Raw genomic sequence first — 25,885 nt, 5'->3', positions numbered from 1 at the left:
AATCTAATTCAGATATATTTATAGTTCTAATGAATGTAACAGTGAAGTGATTGAAGTTGACTGTATCTAGCTTTCCAATGTTAGCTAGTTTTTAAACAGTGGCATTTTTATTTGCATAGTAGATCACAATTAAAATAATGAAATAATTTACTGTTATACATGATGTTCCTTGACTAGAGTGGAAAGAATGTGTAAAATAGAATGCGAGACCAAGTAATCTTTATTTTTCTCATGCAATTTTTCTTTTTTAAGAACTTTTTTGAAGAAATATAGGGAAGTTAGACATCATAGCACATGATGACATTTTTTCTCCACATTGCATACATTGCATTCCATTGGGCATTCAGTTGTAAAAGTCCTGCATTGAAATTAATTGCTATAATTTTTGCAAATAAAAGTGAAAATGTTATAGTTATCTGCCTATTGATCTAGCAACCATTCATTTCAAACCCTAAATGAGCCAAAATAGAGCAAAGGCAGTTTCCTTAAAAATACTGTTAGCTATCTAGTTAGGTAATACAATGTAATGGAGGTGTTTCATGTTGGAATTTTATTTAGTGCTTGACCACTTGCACAAACCTTCATAAATCTGAATGAACAGGATTTCTTTCTTCTGAGTATCCCATCAGTAAACAGCTGAATATGAATTAATTCTAGATGCTTTTGAGTGGTTGTTGCATGAAACTAGTTGCATGAAGTTGGATCACTGTCAACCTTCTACAGCTTGGTTGCAGTTGAGTTGCTTGTCAATTCCAAGTAGTGTTACATATTGTAAGGAAGGTCTAACTTTGTAACAAGTATTAAAGGTTTTGTGTGAATTGGTGATGTAACATCAGCTTTACATTTAGCAGAATAGCTAGTCAACTTTTTGGTATGTCTTTAGCTAGAGAATAAGAATATAGTACATAGTAAAGTTGGTTTTAAGTACTTTTCAGTATTGACACACAAACAAGAAATATAAGGACCATATGCTGTACTAAATCAATTAAATAAATTTTAAATAAACTGGTTTGCTCTACCCTTTGTTTATGAATATTTCATAGCAAGCACCAAACTGAATATACTTAAACATAAATCTCTCAATTTGCTATGTATTTTAGCCTGGTCAATGATACCATTTCATACTTGTCAGAAACAAAGAAATTTCAGAAGCAAGCACCATTAGTGATAACTGATTATTCAATATAACTGGAAATAAATCACTGATAGATATATGTAAGCATCCTCTTGTAAATCAACAGTGAACTCAGTGTTGGCAGTAATCATATGTGGTTCAGCATCTTCCATTACACCATCAATAACAATAGCACAATGATATTCCTTCAATCCACCTTCCCCCAAAAGATCTTAATTCTAGTACATTTAAATGCTATTTTTAATGTAGAGTCTGTAAATTTATTTCAAAATAGGCTGCCAAATACCTCTGTAGCCCACCAATTAAACTAATTGAAAATACCAATCATTTATATTAACTTTAAAGCAACTCACTGGCATCGTTTGACACTTCTCACTCCACTTTTCTGTTATGTGGTGTATTATTTCCAAGAAGTCGATCACGTTAACATTAATTGGTGGTGTAGACAGAGATCCAACTAATGGATCTCATCAACTTTTCATAGACTAATTATGGTCATTACACACTGCCAAATAATTCCATGTTTTTGAAAATGATATGCCATGTCATCCATATCTTTATTAGTGGACATTTTTGTCAAGAGGCTTTCTGCCCTAAATTATTCTGGTCCCTCATAGTGTGCAGGTGGAAAAACGGTGAATTATTGATGAGAAAATCACCAGTTCATTAGACATACATCTGTTCTCCACAGGAATTTAGTCAATCTTGCCAAAGAGATGTCGGATGCAATTTTGCCTCCCTTAATTGTAGAGTGCAGGGAATGTTGATTGCATTTACTTATTTATTTTTACATATATGTAGAGCACATAGTAATTGGAACTTTTAGTATGGACTAAACTAAAAGCACATTTTATCAAGATGTTCAAAATGTATAATCCCAGATAGATTCAAGCTGTTTTAGACAAAATAAAAATGACCATAATAATAGTAAGCATAGTATGTTTGAAATACAATGAAGAAGTCTGTTGAGTCTGTTAAAAATCACTGTCTGCTTCCATCAAATGTACCCTTTGCTTAGTTATTCTGAAACTCAGTATGCAGCTCAAACTACCTCAGAAAATAACCAGCTGAATAAATACATAACATGTAAAAATTTTAAGCTATATAAACTAAGCAAGTTTAACTAGGTGCAAAAAGTCTGATTCTTTTGATATCATGTTATCACGCTATCAGGTTTATGTTTATATTTTAGAAGTAGAGCTCCTAATATGTATATATTATATATGTATATGTCCTAATATATAGTGGGTTGTGATGTCCAGCCCACCAAATCATAAAGAATGCAATGGTCAGTGAGAGACTTTGCATTTGTAATAAAACGTATCGATGCATGGTACACTGAATCAAGGCTCCGTAAAATGGAGGAGGCTGCATGCATATACAGTATATCACCGTAATCAATCACAGGCAGAAAAGTAGCTTCCACAAGTTTTTTTCTTAGCATTAAAAGTAAAACAGGATTTATTTCTAAAATAAAAGCTAATCTTCACTTTGAGCTTCCTAACTAGATTAGCAATATGTACATTAAATAAAAGCTTGTCGTCTATCCATATATCTAAATACTTGTAAGAGGACACACTTTCAATGGATTTACCATCGGACGTGAAAATGATAAAATCATCAAGCAACTGTAAGTGAGTAATGTTTTCTGAGCATTTGAAAGCAATTTTAAACTAAGCAGAGCAGTCTGTAATGACTGTAATGCAGACTGAAGCTCTTGTACCGCCTGTGCTATGGAGGGAGCATGCATATAAATGACAGTGTCATCAGCACAGAGGTGTATTTTTGCTTGAATGTCCTTACCCAAGTCATTTATAAAAATAGAAAACAAAATAGGTCCCAGAATGGAACCCTGGGGGACACTTTTGGTTATCTCAAGAAAATCAGATTTGTAGCCTTCTGCATAGACACACTGGGCTCGATCTACAAAACAATTTCTAAACCATTTAACAGCCTTGGGACCAAAACCAACATTCCTAAGTTTGTTCAGCAGCAATTCATGATCCACTGAATAAAACCTTAGATAAATCCACAAATAAAGCAGCACAATGCTGTTTTCTGTCCAGGGCACCAATGAGATCATTTGTCACAACCATAGCAGCAGTAATTGTACTGTAACCAGTTCTAAGACCAGATTTAAAAATGACTTAAAATGTTATTATCACGTAAAAACTGTTTTAACTGCAAGTTTACCTGGGATTCAAGGATCTTAGCCAAGACTGAGAGTCTGGAGACCGGACGGTAGTTGTTTAACTCTGAGGTTTAAGTAAGGGGAGAACAGCTTTCCAACTTTTAGGTATGGAGTTGGACAGAAGACTCAAATTAAAAATATGAGTAATAGGCTCAGCAATAATATCTGCCGCCATCTTTAAGAGATAAGGATCCAGATTGTCTGCACCTGCAGACTTTTTGGGATTAATGTCTTTCAAAGCTTTACAGACTTGAACAACAGAAATAGGTTTAAAATTGTATTGTGTCGTCGTTCTTATTTGAACGTATTTACTGAACTAGGGGGAGCCGAACAATACCAGTGTCTTTTGTCAGCAGGGTGGCGTAGTGTTAAGATGACTTGTAATACTGGGGTTTCTGGTTTGAATCCCCAGTGTAGCACTGCTGTGGTTCTCTACATAATTGCTTTAATGTATATTCAGCTGTACACACGAATTGTATGTAAGCTCTGTAAATTAATTTGGACAAGAGCATCTGCTAAACAAATAATAAGATATCCCTGTGTGTATTTGTATGTTTCACTCGTCCTATAATTAAGCTATGTTATTTGTCTGTAATTTACATCGGAAATAGGATTCCCTAGTAATACAGTTCATGACTGTATAACATTGCATTGTGGCACAGATGTTCAGACCACATGTACTCTGTTAGGTACTATCAAGCTATTAATATATTTTCCTAAGCCTAAAACCTTTATTTAATTGAATTTACCACATATTATTTTGAATAATAAATATAAGTAAGGCTTCCTTTTTTCATTTCCAGTATTTACATTATATTTTGTTTTATTTCACTGACCAACTCAACTAAATCAGCCTCTCTTGGCATCTCTATGTAAAGCTAGGTTTGAGGTTTAAACACCTCTGACTTCACCGTGTGAAGTCTTTGAAGAAGTGTTGCACACACGTCAACAATAAGAGTAAACAAAATGAACAGTGTCACACCTATAACCATTGCATGTTTAGAATGCAAAAAAATGCTCAATGTAACTGGCTTGCTGCAGTGGGTAGATGTAGAGTAGTATGTATGTCCTAAAATAGGAATGACCTTGTTGGTTAGGTAATTATTTCTCATCATTCAAGCCGTACGGTACTAACAAAAGTGTTAGCTGAGTTTTGCCATAAGGTTAATATCAACAATTCAAACATGTCTTCTGGTTTAGCTAATACAAGCAACTGTTTTGACTAGCGGAGCTGCTGATTTTTATCACAGTAATTTTGTGATACATATATATTATTTTCATGTAAAGAATGTACAAGTGGTGTCTACTTTTCATATCTGGTTCTGTTTCTGTGTTTTGGCAATTTTTGATGTTCGAATATGCCCAGATTTAGTCTGCAACTTGCTTTCAAGAGAAAATATGTGAATATGTGGTTCAGTTTATTTATTTAGTTTTTTATTTAAATGGATACCTTCTATGGCAAATATTTCACACACTACGTTTTGGAACTAATAAATTGAAACCTTTTAGTTTTCATTTCTTTCCCTGTTTTCTACCCAACTAGTCTCAAACACTGATTTAACATCAAGTGTCCCCCCACAATGACAACAGCTGCATCCAAGTAGGAGTGAAAAACAAAGCACTCAGTACACACACAAGTCAATTCAAATGCTTTTCACACTACAAGTCCCACATTACACCTGGAGGTAACCACTGTACAGAGGATGTGTGTATCTCATGCTATTTGGGTACCTTGTTGGTGCCTGAATGAGTTTTGAGAACAAGGCCAATTTGTAGCGACTGTAGGCCCCCAGTCCCTAACTGCAGACGTCTGCAGGCTGCAGACATGGCTGGTGTTGAACCCCAGTTGTTATGCTTGGCCTGCGCTAGAAATGATGCTTCTACCATCTGAGCCACTTGGAAGCCCAATTAAAAACACTTAAGTAGTCATTAAATGTGCAGTAAGTTCACAATCAATACACAACAAAGCCCTGCATGTGCAGATGAATTCTCAGCTCTAAAATGATGTTGCCACTACCTTTCATTTAAAGAGCTTTAACTTCAGATTTCCTGTTTAAGAAACATTGTATCTCTAAATCCAGTTATCCACACAGTGATTCTAACAGCATACACATGTGACACAGCATTGAAGTGCAGGTATAAGTACAATAGTTCCTTTATACACATTGTTACTTGGCTCCATTTGTAACAAAGAGGTTATTTTTTCATGCCTTGGGACCTTTGGTTTCTGTACAAAGGAAGCTGTAGATCTGGGAATAAAATTCCCTCTTGTTATGAGAACAGCCAAGCATCTTATTTTTCATGTATGTATATATTTTATTCTTTATTTCAAAGATGATTCTCATATCTTTGTTCTCTGTATGTGCACAGTGGAATGACTAATGCAAATTTAGTGGACAGCTAGCTAGTGTCAGTGACCTGTTATTAATTGGTGTGCAGAATTTTGGCCAGAGAACTGGTTTGCTTATGATGTGAAATGACTTATGATGAGAGAAAAACTGTTAGATTGTTAGATACTGTTAGATTATTTTAGCCTTTCAAGTGACAGTTTAAATAGGAATTCATGTGGGCCATTTTTCATAATTATATGAGAAAGTTCTGCGTGGATGAGATGAAACATAAAATGTAATTCAAGTTAAGTAATTAAGACTAATTAGGCTAGAAAGACTGTGTGCTCTGTTTGTTGAAGTAGCATGTTAATTTGTTTTTCTACTCAGCTGCTACCTCTTTCCAGCAAGTAATGAGCAGGTAAAGGTCAAATCATTTGCCTCCCTGCATTACTATGGTGTATCAATTGCAATGTCTGTGACTGAAGCAATCATGAATACTTATATGGATAGATACTTACTATGATAGCTTTACGAGAGTACAGGTGACAAAATACCATATTATCAAATGGATAGTTGCAGCCACACAATCTTATTGATCAATTTGGTGCTCCAGCCTAATGCTGTTGAAAATGACCAAATCACTGTACATCCCCAATCAATAACAAACTCTATCAGCTAGCAGCAGCTGAATCAGTGATTTAACAGTACCAGTCAAAAGTTTGGACCACTTACTCAGAGAAAGTTTTTTCTTCATTTTTTCTATTTTCCATATTTTTGAATAGTAAAGACATAAAAATTATGAAATAACACAAACTGTGAAATAACACAAATGAGGATAGGCAGTGACAAAAAAAGCGTTAAATCATAACTATGTTAAATTTTAGATTCTTCAAAGTAGCCAAAAATATTGTTTAAATTTTTTTTTTTTTTTGAAATTCATACATAGGCATCAACTTCACTATTTATATTTGTCTAAGAAACAGATTTCAAGCATTTAAGCAAAAGTATTTAGATCAAAATGTCTTTGAATGCAGGATTCCCATTATCTTAATCAGGTGTGTCCAAACTTTTGACTGGTACTGTATAAAATTAGGGTGTGTGTTATTGCAGTCATTGGCACATTGTGGTAGTAGTACCGAGCTTGCCATCGTACCTTGCAACTGCATCACCATTGCAGCAGTAATCAGGAAGGACCGTTTTTAGAGGGTGCAAAACGATGGTGTGGCTGTTAATTAAAGGTGGCAAGTGCCATATTGTTTTTTTAGGATGGCACAGATGCTGAGAGATGGCACTGTTCTCTAGCTTTCTTTACACTGAGTGGGCGTGGCAGTTATGTGATCCTTTTGTTTGGGTAGGAACTGAAGCTAATGTAGGGCCCAGTAATATTTAAATGGACCTAAAAATCCATGAATGCAAGTCCAATTGTCTGTACTAACAGAACCATTAAGGGGTGATTACTAAAATACAATCTATAGAAGAGTCTCTGTGGGCAGAGCTTCCACAAACATTCTGCTCACGTCATGTTAATATTATACATGAGTCTGTAATAAGTGAGCCTTTATGACTGCTGTGTGCAGAAGTTTCCTTTGTTACTGGTATATTTCTACATACCTGTATCAGTTTTTGCCAAATGTATTTTTTTTTCCTTTTTTAATCCTCAGCATTAAAACAAAATCTGTTTTAACAGACATAGCACCTTTTGAATTTGCTAGCCAATTGTTAGCATTTTAAGAAAAAAGAAGCACAGCTGTATTTATGGAAGTATAATTCATAGCTTCGCTTACCAGCCATAGGATCCTAATGGGGTGTGCTCTTGATTCTGGCACTGTTATGTTTTTTCAGTTGTAGCCTGTTACTTGGCAAGAGAAACATGACAAAACTGTTTTTTAAGTTTCGTAGACCACCCTGTTGTCCTAAAATCTCAGTGTGAAAAATACAGCTAGAGGTGCACTCCTGGGAGACTCAGATGCTCATCCAGCCTCTTAACACAGTCCATCTGCCGCAGCCTTTCTGGCTCCACTGAATCACTTGAGTCTGACTCAGCATGCTGACTTTCCCTCACACCAACATTACCATATTTTACTCCTTGTTTCTTCTTTTGCCGTCTCGTTTTGAAGCCAGCATATATCTGACCATATGCCCCTCTTTCCTCTGACTGTAAATTCAAAAGCACTTTATGCCATTGTGATTATTTATGGCCTTTTATGGACTTTAATATTTTACACATCCTGCAAAGTGGTCACAGACCTTGTTTTTTCACCAGATCATCTGAGGCAAAGCTTTTGCTTTGCTTATGGCTACAACCACCTCAGGGCTGAATACAAGGAGCCACAGCACCACTCTGCATTGCTTCTTAAAACCAAGGATGTGGGTTCATTTAAATCAGATAGAGGGAAACTTTATAGACAAGAGAAATGAACTGGCTTATTTCTAAACAAACTTTAGTATTCCTCAGAGCTGCTCAACAATCAGAGAAAATGTATTTGTATTCAGACTTAATTGAGAGTGAATACAGCAATTTACGGTCTCTCCATGCTGGACCCGATTTGTTGTTTGGGGCAGTTAGCAAGTGCTCTTTGTCTGAGACCAGTGAACAGTGTAATGAATTCTTGCTTGTCTTGTGTATTGAGACGCAATCCATAAGATGTTAAACTGTGTATTCATTTTGCCAACTGTCCCATAATACACCCATACGTCCATATTAATTCTTGCAGTGAATACTGTTGCAAGTTTATGGCAGTTGATTTATAATGGTTATATGTATACATAGTGTATGCATTATGTATTTAAATGAAGTCTTTAGTCTCTTTAGTGGATTTAACTAGTTATTATGTAATTCACTGTAACATACAATCTACATCAAACTTGCTTTTACAAGTATGAATTAGCATGTGATGTTTCAGTGATAGTGCTATGTAATCAAGCCTGTGTGAAATTCAGTTTGGACAAATAGACATATATGTATCATGCAAATATCCAGTTGAGAGTCAAGTACTGTACTCAAAAAAAGAACATGCAATCTGATAATGTAATGAGATATTTCATTAAATGTGTGTTTGGCCATAATTCATTAATCCGATTGTACAAATTGTTTAAATCAAATTATTTTTGATAGAAATTATGTTATTGTGAGTTTTGAAACGATACATATTTAATTCATGTCATGAGCAAACCTTTTGTAATGGAACACATCACACATTTTGGATTTTTTGCCATTTTGAACAATTTTTAAAATACCCGAATGACGTGAATGCCAGACTGATTTGTGTGATATCTGGGATACATTATACTGGTGTTAAAATACATTTGTATGGAAATTTTTACTGCAATTCACTGCCACTGTGTTCCAATGAATTTACTTCATCTAGAAAGAATACATAGCTGATGACAACTGGATTTTATATCAGAATGAGATTTAGTGTACTTATATCCATTATTCGTGTAATATATTCATCAGTTCCACTCAAGTTAAATGTTTAAAGATTCTGTGGACATCAAAAGCTGATTTTATTGCATCTTATCATTCCAAATCCCAGGACAGCAGTTTTTCAGTCATTGTTAACTTCATTCTATCCATTCTGCTTTTCATGGAAATTAGAATCAGTTTTTTTTTTTTTTCCCCAGTGCAATTTGTTTCTTTTTTGTTGTTTATAAGGTGCTGGTGGGTGGTCCCCAATGGAGTCTGACAAGTATCAATGGCTGGAAATTGATCTTGGAGAAAGGACTGAGATTACAGCCATTGCCACACAGGGGAGGTATGGCAGCTCAGACTGGGTTACCAGCTACCTGCTAATGTTCAGTGACACCGGCAGAAACTGGAAACAGTACCGCCAAGAGGACAGCATCTGGGTAAGTGTGGAATTATAATAGACAACATGCTAAAAAATGCAACATGCTGCTGTTCCTTTATTTGCATATTTTTCCCTTAAACAGAAATTTACAGGTGATTATTAAATGAGCATGGATTCTCTGAGTTAATTAGTTATCACAGAAGAGAGTTTAAACAAATGGGGAAATAAAGTGGTGTTTTACTGGTTAAATACATTCAGATGACAGCAGGTGTGCATGATGCAGAAACAATTTCTCATAGAATCCATTCACGGCATTTTTGTCAGGAGCCAAGATGTTCCTTAGTATCAAATACTGCCCCTTCTGGTAATATGTGTTAATGGTAGAGAAGTGTCCAGCAACCACCTCAGTATGAACTTGAGTATTCATAATAAACAGTATGTGTTTATGTAAGATGTAAAATATACTGTGAAGATACAACAATGTATGTATAGAATGAGTATTGATCTAAGTCATGTCATTGTCTCTATATATTTATGTTTGTGTTTGTGTGTGTGTGTGTGTTGTATTATGTGAAATAAATATGCATTTAAAAATTAGATATACATCTATTTAGATTTACCTGTGGAATGGTTTACAGAAGAAGACCTGCACCATCTCATTGTTCCTTTGTTTTGGCTTCAGTTTTCCTGATAAAAATTTACATCGGCTCATTGTAGCTTCTATTCAAATTAACAAGTACCTTATCTAACCTTCTGAGACCTCCTTAAACCTCTAATTTTCTGTGGGGATGTTAGAAATATGCTCACACTGACAAAACCTTTCTCAGTCTCTACACACCCGCAATACCGTGGGGGAAAAATTATAATCCCTACTTAGCAAATATGTGCAACAGACATAGATGAAAGAGTTAAGGTTTAGTGCACTCTCTTTCCACAGCCCCCATGCCTGAGGGCTCCAGTTTTAGTGAGGACTTAAAATGTTAAAATACAGCTCACAGCAAACTCTTCTCAAATCCTTGAAGTACTGTATTTCATACTATGACACAATACTGCTGATGGAAGATCAGTCATTCTGGCTTTCTTTATCTTGGAGTGCTCAGTACCTGTTATATAAGACAAAACTTTTTGCTGTAACTCAGACACATTCAGTTTTTGCTGGGATGACTGTCTTGCTACGACCAAAGGTCTGTCAGGCCTGATGTTAGAGAATTTACCCCATAGCTCACAGCATATTTCAAAAGGCACATTGAGGAAATGAGGTGCTTTTCTTGAGCTCTCTCAGCAGGAAACAGTACAATTTGCATGGCTTAACACTTCGCTTCACAAGAGAGCTTATCCCTTCAAAGGCACCGAAGATGCTCTTCGGTGTGTGCTGTTTCCAGTTTACAGAAGGGATTTTGACTTCTTAAACACATTTGAAATAAATAAAAGCATCAGAAATCTGGATTAAATAGTGTTTGTGCAAGGTGGCCTTGTTTTTTTCAGCCACACAGAGGTGAGCTGTACTGACTTTACCTTGAAATGAAATAATACAATAATTATATTTATAAGGACTCAAGTAGACATGGCATTAAATCAGTACATATGTATACACATATATACTGTACATATAGATACATAAATGGATAGATAGATAGATAGATACATGGAATAGACACCAAACAATATATCTAACTAATAACGAGCTGAGCTGCCCTTTGCATTCAGAACAGCTTGTACTTGCTGTTACACAAGTTTTGAAGTGTTTCTGAAAGGAAAGCTGCATGTTCTTTCAGAGATGAAGGAGGTGGAAATCTACTCCTTATATTGTCGTCCAGAACATCCCGTGAAGGTTCAGTGATTTTTAGATGGGGTGGTATGGGCCATGGAAGTGTGGTGTTTGACTCCATCCCAGTGTGAATGAAACCACTCTTAAATCAATTCAGCGATGTGTGTGGTGGCATTATCATCTTGAAATATGGGAACATCTTGAGGAAACAATGTTTATACCTTAGGGTGCACCAGGTCAGAATAAAAATGCCTGAGATGTAGAGTAATCATCAGACCCAATGACTCCTACAAGATGGCTGTCCATACCATAACAGATTTACCACCATGGTGGGAACAGACAATTTTGGCTTCCTCCACACATAAACCCATTCACATGTATGAAAAAAGAATAAAGGAGGACTCATCAGACCATATTACTTTCCTCCACTGCCTAGAAGTCCAGGTTTTGTGTTCATTACACCAGGTTACACATTGTTGCACATTGGCCTTGGTTAAAAGTGGTTTCCTAATGGCAGTCCTACCATAAATATCAGCTTTGTGAAGCTCACAATTTACAGTTTTTGCTGAGGCTGGGTCATGTAGATGTAGATTCAGTTCTGTGGTATCTTAGGCTGTTTAGCGGTTTTCAGCAGCTATATATATATATATATATATATATATATATATATATATATATATACATATTTTTTTAGGTAACAGATTTGCATGCCATGTATTACCACTTTCTCTGTATCTTGTGATCTTGTGGTTCCGGGGGGAGCCACACAGTCTGTAAACTTTCAAATAAATGATCACCAAGGGGGTATTATGATTGGGCTTAGGCAGGCTTAAAATGTATTTGAGCACAGTTTACTGCTCTGGGGGTATTCTTCCTTTGGATTCTTAAGTGCTGATGGGAGAGTTAGGCAGATCAGTCAGGGATTCATCAACATTGTGTTGCATTGACAAGCTTATTGTAATCTGACTTGAAATATACATGCAACCTCAGAGATTGAATAAGTACAGAGGTACATTAGTACCCCTACTGGTCAACAACAAAAGAAATAACTGAATGGGTTAACTGACAATAAGGAGATTATCAGCCTTGATTGCACACACTTTCCTGAGAGTTGTGGACTGCATTCAGCACTTTCAGTTGGACAAAGCAGCAATTCTTCTCTTGTGTGGCTTGCTGTCTGAAGACCTAGAGAGCAGCATAAACTAGCAGAATGCAATATGAATGCTTTTGCCACAAAACTCTGTGACAGGATCGTTTCTCTTGAAGGTTGCTATATTTATTCTGATATTTTGTAATTCAAGAAACAGTGTAACAACTATACACCTTTTCACATCACAGGAACAGTGACACAATATATACCTTAGGTCCCAATTTCACGCTGACGCAAGTAAGCCCAATTGTAAAGCACAAGCAAGTTGTTGAATTTACATTATCCAGTAAAATTGTCTTACAGTTCGCTAATGTTATCTTCTTTGCTAGCTAGGTATATGCTTAGAAACAAGTACAGCATTCTGATGGGCACCAGTTTATAGACCATGGTTTGAGAAACACAGCTTTATTCAGGATACTGATCAACATGTATGCCACAGTGTTACCTTGTTTGTGTATATAGCTTATTCAGAAAACGCCTGTAACCAGGGTAAAGACCTGTCTGAAATATTGTATGCATATTGTGCCATTGCCATTGTGCCGTGCCTGCATCTGTCTCATGTACGCTTCTGTTTCCTCTGCTGTGAATCTAATTTTGTGAATTTGGTCAAACTGTGCCTCCTGAAAACAACAAAAGGGAAAGTCTTTAAGAGAGAACTGATCATTACTATGCCCAGCCCTGACAACACCCACAGGTAATAATTTCACTGACCCAACCCATTTATTAATGTTGACCTCTGCCCCCAAACCTTTCTACATTCATTTGCACACAACACTTACTATTGTTTTAAGCTTTTGCTATAAGGGTCCTTTTTCACATACACAGAATTGGCTGGGTTAGTATGTCTTTGTTCCATTAGTGTCAGATTGGAAACAATATCATGCCCCTTCTCTCTTTTACATTGGTCAAGAGTACTTCTGACAGTTGCAGCAGTGTGTTTTGAGTGTTCACTTAAGTGTTAAGAAGTATAATATTGAGGGGGAAAATCCTTTATACTAATTTCATGAGACAGGCAAATGAGTATGGTTTTTTGGTAGTTTGGTCTGTTTTACTTTGTTCATTTGATTTGCTGCTTTAGTGAAGCAAGAAATCCAGTATCTGAAGGCTTTTACAGCCTCCCAACTTTGTCACGGAAAGAGGATAAGCATGTATTTCATCATGTAGTCTTTCAAAAACCGCCTAAAAGAAATATATACCTAAAATATATAAATGACTGGTAAGAAGATATTTTTGTATGATAAGAGATTCAATCATAATTATTAGATTGCGTCTCAGTAAGTGAAGGGAACAGTAAAATGTAGCAATACACTCCATTTGAAAAAAATGTCTTACATGGGGCATCCTGTTGTTGAGTATGCCTCTATTTGTGGGATGAACATAGCAAATGTGCAGCAGAACCATTGAAATTATCAGAAAAGATTTATAATCACAGTAGACTTCTCTTGTTCTCAAGTTCAAGACTTGCTCCGTTTACACATTGAAATCTCATTCTGTCTCTTGCACGATTGTGGGGTGTGTACATCATGTTCCATCATCACACAACATCACAAGTCATTCAACACTGGAACATAGCCTAATTACATTACATTACATTGCATTACATTACATTCATTTAGAAAACACTCTTATCCAGAGCGACTTCCAGCACAACAGAACATAAGTGTATCCTTTCAAGTTGAATGAGTAACAGTGTCAGACCAGGCTAACACTGTGAGCATAACACTATCCAAGCCCTTCCCTGAGGTAGGATTCAAACTTTGTCACGAAGTTCAAGATGCACATCCCCACAAATGTTTCTGTCAGAAATACAATTATAGCAGCATACATTTGCAAGTATATGATGACATGCCATGAGCAATGTTTTATAAACATAAAAGAGGTGTTGTATGTGAATTTCAGTTTTGGTGATGCTATGTACACAATATTTATATTTTTGGTGAAAAACATTATAAAAAGTACAGTGATGTAGCTTTGTCTATGTTGCACCTTAAATAATCTACAAAGATAAAATAATCACACAGTGAAAAAAACGTCCAGTATTTTGTGTAAGGTAATATTATTCTCAAAATTTTATAACTGACAAAAGTGAATTGACAAATTTTCTTTAAAGTTTCAAATGAAGGAGAAAACACATCAACAGGGTGACTTTAAAAAATTATGGGCGTGTTTGGATATGCAATGTTTACTTATTCCTTTAAAGTAGTTGATTGCCCAGAGTCATGTTTGACTATAAAAATATAGCCTGTGTAGCCGCAAACCCATTCTAATTCTAAATTTCTTTTAAGGTTGTGTTTATTTGCATAATCTGATTATGTTGTGGCCTTACTTCAGCTCCATTGAGGTTTGCAGTGCTAGTTTGTCATTTCAAAGCACCTTGCTTACTCTGTTTTAGTAATGTTAGCATCATTCTGATATTACTTCAATCATGTTAATTGAGTCATTCATAATCAGCAGTATCAGTGAATAACAAAACTTGATATGTTGATATGCAAATTCATGTACTAGTGCTATAGTGCTTTTATCTTCCTGAATTATCTAATTGAATAAATAAATAGTAATCTTACTGCATTTTTCTTTCAGAATTTATTCAACACTCTTCCTAAGAATTGCTTAGTTTGTCATCCAAATGGCGGTTATGAAAATCAGTTCACTTGCTCCCAAAAAAAAAAAAAAAACAAGATGCCAAAAACTGTTTGGTATTTTGTATTCCATTATTTATTCAATATTATACAAATCTGCTGTTAATGAGGAAATATCAGTGTCAGTCTCAGAGGAATCTCAATATGAATGATTTATTTTGAACATTTGTGACATTTCATCACGCATATATGGTACAGACAGCAATCCCCGGTGCTCACTGCACATTTTACAGCTGAATATTTGTCCCATTCCTCAGTTTTCTGGCAGACTGATGAAGCAGTTGTGATTTGACTTTCCTCCAAGTGACTATCACATGCACTGGTATATACCTATATACTGGTATATACCAGTATATCTACCTATACTGGTAGATATACTGTTTTTTTTCTGTATGTGAATATTTAATCTGTAATATCTGTTTAGTTTTCTCACGAAGTACCAAGAAAATATTTGACTCAGCTATAGGTCGATGAAAAATTATTCTTTTCCTCTTTCAATATAACATGATTAAATTAATACAACTGCATAAAATTTCAGCTTTCAGAGACTTTTCAAAATATCTAATGTGGTATATATTGTAAAATCACACCTGGGAGATAAATTGCAAGACATGTGTGACTGTTGGAGTTTGTTAACAATTTAACTTTTGAAACATGCCATTTAGTAAGTAATATGATAATTGTGCAACCTATAAAATGATGACACGAAGTACAACTTTGGGTGGCATGAACAGACATTTTGATTTCAAAATAAATAAGAACAATAACTAAATAAGTAAATAAATAAATAACTGTTCAGTCGGAGTGAAAATGCTTTATGCTTTCTACTTTAACCTTTAACCACAATACTCCCCCAGCTATTTGTATGATTTTTATCTCTTATAGGTATACAGTCATCTGAGCTTTGCGCTAATGAGAGACAGAAGCTTTCTGTATGTCATTGTTAATTCCAGTCAATCTTAACAAATTAATGTGGCAGTGCCGGTGATTCAGTGTTTAATGGGGTGCCATATTTTGCGGAATATAAACCTGCCATCCATTTTTGGCCACACTTTAATATAAGAGGTAATTTATCGTGCTATTCCTTCATTATCTTTATTACCATAATAAAATATTGTGCAAGTAACATAATTAATGGATATAAGCTCTTGCGCAGGGAACCATAGTTGTACACAATCTCAATGAAAAATGTGTTTGTGAAGCTAAGTCATGAGATTTAGAGCATAAATAACTATGAAATACCTTAGAACAGTGCTTTCTACTTTTTAAACACATACTTTATATTCTGTATATATCTGCAATGTTTTGCCAAAAAAGTCTGTTTGATATACATACTGTACCATGCCATATCAGTACTTGTTGTGAATTTGGAGGAGAGACTAGTTATACTGGTGAATGTACTGCCTTTTTAAATAAAAGGAGCTTTTTTCATAGTTTGAATTTGATCCTGACACACTTCAGCTTGAACTCTTCAACAGAGTTTATGTAAATGTGATGTTTCTACTTGTTAATGCAGTTTTATAATTGATTATAGCAATATTACGCATATTATTTTAATGAGCCACAGCAACAGTCCACATCCTCTCCCTTGTTAGAACTTAAGAGAAAATATGAGAGGACTGGTGACCCCCAACAACTTCTAATTCAAAAAGCTGCTAAAATATTTTGCAGACTACAAATGAAATGTGAATTGACATGAGCCTTGAATTTCAACTCATGTCAGCTTCTTTGTACCACTCTCTGTTGCTCTTAAGAACTGAGAGATTGGTTCCTTACAAATAAGGAATATAGAAGTACACATTTGTTTCTGTCATCAGTAGATCATACTGGTATAAGGTAATGCTGGTGTGTGCCATGTTTGACTAGTAGAGTGATAGTCTGACTAGGAGAGAACTGAGCAAAGACTCAGAGAAAAAGTTTTGGTAGTATATTTTTTGCATAACAGACTGCAGACATGACTTAAGTATCTTCCGCTTTGTAAGGGGTGTAAAATACATGTTCAGGAAGTTGAACATTTTTGTGTGTGTATGTGTGTGTTTGTGGGAAGGGTGTTAATTTTTAAGATATCACAAAGGGTGGGATTCAATCAAGAATGCCAAACCGTCTTAAGGAAGAATGGAATAAAAAGTATAAGTTCAGGCATATTTAGTCAGCCTCATCTGTGTAAGGGTCAATCCTGTGCTCATAGGGGTCCTGCTTATTTTAGTAATGGCTCAAAATCCAGAAAACAGGAAAAGGTATTGTATTAAGTTAAGGTTGGTTGGGCTGGAAGTTGTACATTTTTTAAAGGACAAGTAAATGACTTGTCTGTCTCTTATTGGTTTGTCCATAACGAGTTTTAAATTTAGGTGTGCTAAAAATATTTTGGTTGAACTGTGTTGACTTTAAACAATGTTGGTAGAATGATTTAAATATAGCAGGTGTAGCAACCATAACAGTGGACCTTACATGGATTAAAGACTACAAAATTAACAGGTGCAAGGAGGCAGCATATGTTCCACTGAGATGAATGTTTGTTCTTTTTTTTATCATGCTCATTGGGTTAACAAGCAGCACACAAGAGCAGTTCCTGGACACAAGTCAATATAAAATAGTGTGCAGTTATTTCATAACATGTCTGTGTACATATAACATAATCATGTAAATAATGGTTTGGAATTTTAAGTTTCAATGCATGTTTTGGTGATCCTGTACAAATGTTATTTTTTAAAATAGTATTATGGGAATGGTTGTAGGTAGTTGTAGGTGTATGTACTCTCTTTTTGTATGTTGTAACTTTGTACTGTTATGTAAAATGTAACAAACTGTAAACTAATAAGTTACAAGTGGGAATAACACAGCCATGTGCCAGCTCTGGTAAATAAAATGTGTTGTACATGCTGTCTGCAAAATATATCCTTTATCGTGAACTGTTACCCTACTATAGTGGAATAAATGCGTCTCATTTCATTCAGTATCATAACCTTTTTCCTAAAGATCAACCAACAGGTACAGATATCCTTAGTATGTTCTGCTTCCACAGGCATTTTCTGGAAATACAAATGCTGACAGTGTTGTTCAGTACAAACTGCAGCAGCCTGTAATAGCTCGGTTCCTACGAGTCCTTCCTCTGGACTGGAATTCAAATGGAAGGGTGGGCATGAGGTTGGAGGTCTACGGATGCCTATACAGTAAGTAAAGATGAGGATATGTCAGTCTGCAACAAAGCTGATGATATTTGGTCTGATATTTTCAGACAAAAATGCATTAACCTTTGTGATCACATTTCATGCCACTTGCTCTAGGATCCAGTTGTTTATTTACAGTTTTATGGAGCTCCTGACTAGCTCCATGGTTAAGGGGTTCACTCTGAGCACATGCTGAGCTCTACGGCTAGGGTTGGATCCCAGCCATGTGATGACCGGGAGCCCACATTGGGCGCTTGATTTCAGGCACACCATGACTTTCAGGTGCCTGTATTTTGCATGGATGACATCCTTAAAGCCTCCAAGTGGTGCTTAACTCACTGTAGTGAGCTAGGGAAGTTGCAGTGTGAAAAACAGAAATAGTCACAGTTGGCATGCGAATGTATTGGAGGATTGCATTTGCTATGCCCCAGCACCTCTTCATGAGTACAGCAGTTGCTGCAGTGAGATTAGCATAACATAGCCAGTGCTAACATCACCGTTACAGTTCAATCAATATCACTGCCATTTTGGAACCACAGCCCTTAGTTCAGTGAAGTGAACACAAGTGACTAAAGTTGTTATAACAAATGCAGAAATGCTTGCAACTTGCTCCGCCAGCCTGTATATCAAACAGCAGCTGCAAATGCAAATCATAATGTGAACTAGCAACAGTCACCAAAGTTGCACAGAACAGGTTTAAGTTCATGTTAAAGTTACATAAACCATTCATCCACAGCATTTGTTAGGTAGCTATCTGCCTAACCAGTTAAAAATAGCTGACTGTAATATTAGCTAGCTTACTAACCACTCTGGGAACCTGACTTCAGGTATCCCATATTGTTTGTGAATGACTAATCAAAATAACTGGCTAGTGAGATTACATCAGTTAAAAGTTTGTCAGCACCATCTTAACTGACATTACCTGAAGTGTAAATGTTCACTAGATAAGCAGAGTACTCTGTTGGGATCCAGCCCTCTCTTCTTACTGCTGTCTGCTATTTCCTATGGTGATCTTCATCTGATGGAAAATTATAAAATGATAATCCTGCCATCTGTTGTCTGTTGGCACATAAGAAGACGAAGCAAGTTGCAGGGATTTTTATGTTGGCTATAGTGATATTACAGCTGTCTGTCAAAGCGTAGCTACTAGTGTTCACTTCACCAAGCTGAGGTTGCTCTGTGGTTCTAAACCCCCAACATAGCGGTGCCATCCCATTGAACTTCAAACCTTAGAAAAGGTGATTCCAAAAACAGGATTGCATAAAGGGTAAAAAGCATATAAGATCAGTTTTGCTGAAGTGATCTAGTGCCAATGAGAGGCTTAAAGGCATAATACATCTGAAATGTTGAAGTCAGGCAACCATATGGCTGCATTTCCTATGCTGTTTTTGGAAAAGTTGATATCAATGGAGAAGTGTGCAAATATTTTAACAAAGCAAGAAGATGTGGAATCAAACATGACATGTTAATCCCCCAGACGTGCCTCAATATCAATTTGAGTTCTATAATGAACACAGAATCCAGCAGTTTCACACAAATAGCAGGGTGTGATTTCAAATATGCGCCTGAAGTATTGCTTGAAGATGTTAAATATTACACATAATATTTGCCCTTGGAATGTTTTCCAGTTAACCACCCTTAAATAGAATTCATGATTTTCTGCAATGACCTCTGAGCTGTCAATCATTAACATTATGCTGCAGGAAATGCACAATGCCAAAGGTGATTGAAAACCATGACTAAATACATTCAAATCCCCTAGAAACTGCAGAGATTACCCAGAATTTATGAAAATATATCATTTTTTTGCTATTTTATACTTTGAGGTACCGTTCTCTTTTTTATCATGACAGTGCCTGTGTTGCTTGAAACAATGCTGAAACTGTTGCAAAGCAGCTGCAAAATTGTTTAGTGTGGCTGTCGTGTCAGACAGATATCTGTGTGCCCTGATTCTCAACATGTTATAGAAGTTACATGTGTCCATGTGATACATTTACATATGTTAATGAGTGCATATTCATAATTGTTAAGGTTCATGCATTACCATTGATTTTGTTTTTTTTTTATTTTTACAGAAAATGGAAGCTGTAATGCCTTATGAAGTTTTTACTTGTAATATGTTGTTTGCAGAGTCTGATGTGGCAAGTTTTGATGGCAGCAGCTCATTGCTCTACAGGTTCAGTCAAAATTCAAGTCAAACAGCCAAAGATGTGATATCCATGAAGTTCAAAACGCTGCAGAATTCCGGAATTATCATTCATGGTGAAGGACAAGAGGGACACAGCCTGACACTGGAGCTGCACAAAGGAAAGCTCTTACTTCACATCAAAATAGGTACTGATCTCTGAATGTCCTTTCTTTAACGAATCTATGGAAGAATTTTACCCTCTCAACTTGTAAAGTAGGTTTCAAGGGCTGGATTTCAGACAAAGGCTATCTGCGAACTGAGGATTACATTTCATGTAAAATGCAGTGCCAAAAAAGTTTATTTGACAGAAACACTATCTGCATCAACACATGGCGCATCTCACAGTCCCACCATCTGTCTACACCTCTCTTCCCACTGGCATAGTATGGTAGCAAGAGATGAAAGCATTCCTCTGTCACAGTTTAACTCTAGAAGGATGGGTTTGTTCATGATAAGTGTAAGGCAACAAACACGCAGATTAAATTTCACGTTCGCCACACAATTTAGGGAGTAATTAATGGGCTTGATGAGCTGAGCGCTCAAGTTAATCCAGATCTTTAATTTGCTCGCTGTGCAGTAACTAAGACTGTGTGCACTCAGTGCCTCAGTGATTCTCTAAATGTCCCTAAGGTTGATCTTCAAATCCAGTGCACCAGGGAATAATCAGCAGCGAGCCAACTATATAATGACAAATAGGTGCATTTAGCCACAATATTATGTTTCCATAGGGGCCTGTGTTTCTATTTTAGTGGCCAGTGGGTTGTGACTAAAAGGTTTCCAGGCAGGGGGAAGTAAATCACATCCATGTGTTTAAAACTAAAACATACAACACAACCGAAATGATAAATAAATGCACAACGTTTAGTTCTCTAATACTCTGTCTTTCAAGGGAGGTGTTGAACCAAGATTCTGATCTTCTCATTTAAGATCTGACGACAGATAGAGCATTACAGCAGTGGGATTGCATACCTTAACTTGAATGTTACAATGTACCCATCAAATTATCCCTGTTACTTAACCTGGTGAACATGAATTCCATGCTAAATTCCATTTTTTAATTATTTTGAAGAATGATTGTTACCAATACTGAAGCTTCTATCGCTATATTTACCAATGTACATTACAGGTCAATGATGACTTCTTAAAATGAGTGAAATAATGTGTTTACGTGTTACAGTTTATTTGCAGGAAATATTCATGTAGCTGCTTCAACATTCACTCACATTTTGCAAGTAGTGCCATCATAATTTAGAACTTGTCACATATTTAATGCAGGGACTATCTTATGGGACAGACAGTATACAGCAACCCATAACCAAGGCAATTTAAAACATCCTTGCTTTTATCTGAGATGTGGTCTCAGAGCATTTTAAAACATTTTAGACAAGATTTAAGCCCCTGTGTTCAAATCTAATTTAAAACTGTCAACTGTATATATATATGACTATGTACACACACTTCAACTGAAGAATATATTTCACCTAAAGAGTTTTAGTGCAGAACAAAAAGAACTTCAGAGAGTGGGAGCTGATTTCAAAGATGACAATTGCCCTTTCATTGGTCATAGTGGACTATTAACAAAATAAGATACAAAGGGCATTCAACAGGATTCCTACTAAGGGATACCTTACATTGTTCAGTAAGACATGCCCTGCATTTCAAAATAATTGTAAATAACACGTATTTAGAATAATAAAAGCTTCCTGGTGAGATGTGCACTATGGAAATAATTAGTATCTCATTATACAGCTTTCTGGTACTAAGAAAAGAGTGAAATCACTCTCTGACTGCACTGCACACAAAATGCAAGAACTGAGTGTTGAAATTTGCTTAAGACAATATTTGTACTTTCTGTATGATTTCTGTGATTGAAAACTTTGTTATTTTCCAAAGACATTACTGATTGCGAAAGCAAACTTAAATGAAGAAAAAAAGAAAGAAAATATCCACCGAAAAACATTCCAGTCACGTACAGGATGTTCATGCTAGCTCTGAGTTTGCTAGTTATGCCATCAAACTGTACAAGAAGAGGACATTTTCTGAAACACTGCTAAAAAACTGTTACTTCTTGTGAGGTTCTGTGAGAAATTGACCTGCTTTTCCCTCGGTCCTCTAAACACATCTAGTATGTGAAAACATTCAGTTGTCTAAATTGAAGTGAAGACTGAATGTTGGAAGGATTTCATGGCAGCACTCGCACTGGGGTGCATGAATCGCAGAGAAACTGGCCAGGGGCCTTCATTTCACTCTACAGAATCACAATACTTATCTACCAAGGACTCTCCTCTTGATCTGCCAGTCACATTTTGCCCATCTTGAATTTAATTTGTTGTAGTTCAATGGGGCAGAAACTGGATGGCAACCAAAACAGCAAATTGAAGCTTTTTAACATAGGAAAAAAGTTCTTTCTTGAGAGTGCCTTTATGGCAGTCACACGGCACTATCCTAAATCAAGTGAGGCTGGGAAATATATACATTTACAAATTTGCTTAGCATATGCCCAAATCCAGAGTAACTTACACCATGTACATTTTCATATATGATTAATTTGTATGCCTGGATATTTATTGAGGCCAATCATATTAAGCATCTTTGCCCCACCTGGAAAGTAAACCGCCAAACTTTGGGTTACAAGTCCCAATTCTAAACCACTATGGCACACTTATGGCCCAGTGTCATACATCCTATGTTTAGATTTAGTTTACTTTAGATCTCAGTAAATTGTCCATGTTATTCAGCACTTGCTGTGGATACAGAAGTTTTATTATATTATATTATATTGACTGGTTAATTAATCCATAAAAAGTGTTTCTTTTAATAGCATAATACACAAAAAAATCTCATTACTCACACACTACTATATGTATGTCATATTAATGATGTTTTGCCACTGTACCTATGTGTTGTAGTTTGAAGACGAAATATACATCATTAAGTAATTGAGCCATATTTTCTTGTAATTGTGCCATTTCAGAAGCCCTATATAGAGGTTAGTGAATAGGGGGGGACTTATATTAAGATCCTTTTATTATATTATATATTACTTTTATATTTATATTTATTTTTAATATTTATATTTATATGTATATTATTTATATTAATATACATTTCCCAGTGTCTTTCTACATCAACAGTTCACAATTCTTAATGTGTGTGAGGAGTTTGGAAGGATTTGGAAGGCTGATTAAATCATGTGGTTCCCCTGGTGAAGAAGCTTACTGGGAAAAAGCTGCATAACTACTATACTCATTATTCAGTATAGCTTGAATGTGAGATCTAACCCCATTACACTTTTCAAACTTGATTATTCTGTGAAGGATTTACCCATAAACAACATTTCCATGAAACACTTACTCCAGAATTCTACTGGCATTTGTCTATAACTTGATTCACAGCTGAGTTCAAGTATTACTTTTTGTACTCCACATACAGTTCAGAGAGGGGAGAAATTGCTGGAACTATTGTAAAATATTGAGGTTTTGTACAGAAAAATTATTGATTGAATCCAGAGGTTCATGTAACGTGAATTTATTTATTTTTATTTTTACAGGCAGAGCAAAGTCCAGTTCTTCTGACAGCCCAAATTTCGTGACACTAGGGAGTCTATTAGATGACCAACATTGGCACTCAGTTGTTATGGAGCGTGTCAACAGGCACATCAATTTTACGGTGGACAAGAGCACACAGCAGTTTGAGATCAACGGGGACTTCAGTCATTCTGATATTAATAATGAGGTGTGTTGTCCTTAACCTGATTTTGTTCCTTTTGGGCACTCAGAAGGTTTGCTTGATTTCTTGATTTCTGTGTTCCTATATATTTTTATCCCTCCAATGCAAATTGGTATAAGAACAAATAGCTGCCTTTGTTGTTGCTCAGGAGAATAATGTTGTAATTATGATTATAGTGACCTCTGGGAGGCATATTTTTCAGCGTCTCTCCAAAATATGTAAGCATGCCTAACCAGATGTTTACTTAATTTTTAAATGTAATTTGCAAGGTGAACATGAAGCTTGCAGAAAATGCCAGTTGTATGGCTTACATAAGAGAAGTGTGTTCATGGTAAAAGACAGAAATAGATTAAGTTAGAAAATCAAATTTTAGTGTCAAATATGGCTGGAAATTACTTCAGCAAGATTGTTATTTTCCAGCTTCTAAATGGATTAAAGTCAACATCAAGATCCTGAAACCATACATTTAGCATGCTATTAGTGAGTGTGTTTCCGAATTTTCACAGTGCAATATCCATGCTTAAGATTAAGTCTCCATGAGCAAGAATCACAAAAATCACCTTTTTATTCCACATTAACTGCAGCAGTTTACATATGAAATAATACCTTGGAGAAATTTAACATTGTAATGATGTTCTTTCACAAGCTCAGCTTTGGAGGTGTCGCGGGCCATGGGAAATCAGGAACGTTTTCTAGGAGAAATTTCCATGGGTGCCTGGAGAACCTGTTCTACAATGATGTCAATTTGATAGATCTGGCAAAAACCAAACATCGGATAACAGTAATGGTATGTTTTTTTAAAAAAAAAAAAGTCAAATGGATGGATCTATGGTCAAATTAGATAAAAGGTGACCAAATATCAAATCAGAAATGAAAAACTTTGTACAATAAATTAATGAATGTATTTTTATACCAAGTTCATGGTTTCGTTCTATAGGGAAGTTTATTATTTGTTCAATATTTGTATTTGTAGTATTTTTTTCTTTTTTCTTATACAAGAAATGCATATTTGCTTATTTTGTTAATGTTAAATAGTTATTTTTAATGAGATTTATATAAAGTGTAATATACAGTGTGTGTATTACTAAGGTACAGTATGTTTGTTTTTACTAACCTATTAATACTAATGTTTGTCTTAAACCCTTTTTGAGGAACCATTCAAAATTGTTATTATAATCCCCCATCTGGACCAAAAAACAGACAAGATTTGACAAACACTTGCTACTAAATAACATTGTAACCATTTGGAGTACATAAAGACAAAATTTGTGTAATACCTTACGATGTCTACTCTTAGCATAGTGATGCACTTATTTGTAAGTCGCTCTGGGTAAGAGCGTCTGCTAAATGATGTAATGTAACGTAATGTGTATAGCCAGTACACAAAGAGCCACACCATACAGTACTCTGTTATCCGAAAAGACTGATCACTTCCCATCTGATATTTCTGCACTACAGCCATGTCACTTTATAATGTTGTATAAAGCAGTTTTGTGAGGAGGTGGGAATTGGGTAGCGATCACATGCAATAAACAGTGGTTACCATATCAATACAGTTATTGGGTTGTTTCCTATTAATGTACAGAGTCAGCACATTTGCCCTCCACAGTAAAAACCACAGTAGGCACAAAAACACCCAATGAATGCAGTTATATTTCTTCTTTGGGAAATCCTGGATGTAAATATGGTGATTTCTTTTGATATTGATTTTGTAAGTACAGGAATCAATAAAGCATAGGCATTAGTGAAAATCACTATTTAGTATAAACATCCCTTAAAAGTTAGAAATTATATAAC

General features: G+C 35.7%; 1 protein-coding gene across 2 annotated transcripts in view; it reads left to right on the top strand.

The window, feature by feature from the left end:
* Positions 1–25,885, top strand: part of cntnap3 (contactin associated protein family member 3) — a 113,260-nt gene that overhangs the window by 48,269 nt on the left and 39,106 nt on the right. The window contains exons 3-7 of one of the 2 annotated variants that reach the window (XM_036528677.1): positions 9,312–9,505; positions 18,027–18,174; positions 20,302–20,505; positions 23,910–24,094; positions 24,735–24,875. In XM_036528677.1, coding sequence (XP_036384570.1) covers positions 9,312–9,505; positions 18,027–18,174; positions 20,302–20,505; positions 23,910–24,094; positions 24,735–24,875 — 872 coding nt within the window. Of the gene's footprint in view, positions 1–9,311; positions 9,506–18,026; positions 18,175–20,301; positions 20,506–23,909; positions 24,095–24,734; positions 24,876–25,885 lie in introns of those variants that run through there. The other variant, XM_036528678.1, reaches the window with a different exon arrangement.

Source organism: Megalops cyprinoides, chromosome 5 (assembly GCF_013368585.1).
Source record: "Megalops cyprinoides isolate fMegCyp1 chromosome 5, fMegCyp1.pri, whole genome shotgun sequence".
NCBI lineage: Eukaryota > Metazoa > Chordata > Actinopteri > Elopiformes > Megalopidae > Megalops > Megalops cyprinoides.
This window is presented reverse-complemented; position numbering and strand designations above follow the sequence as displayed.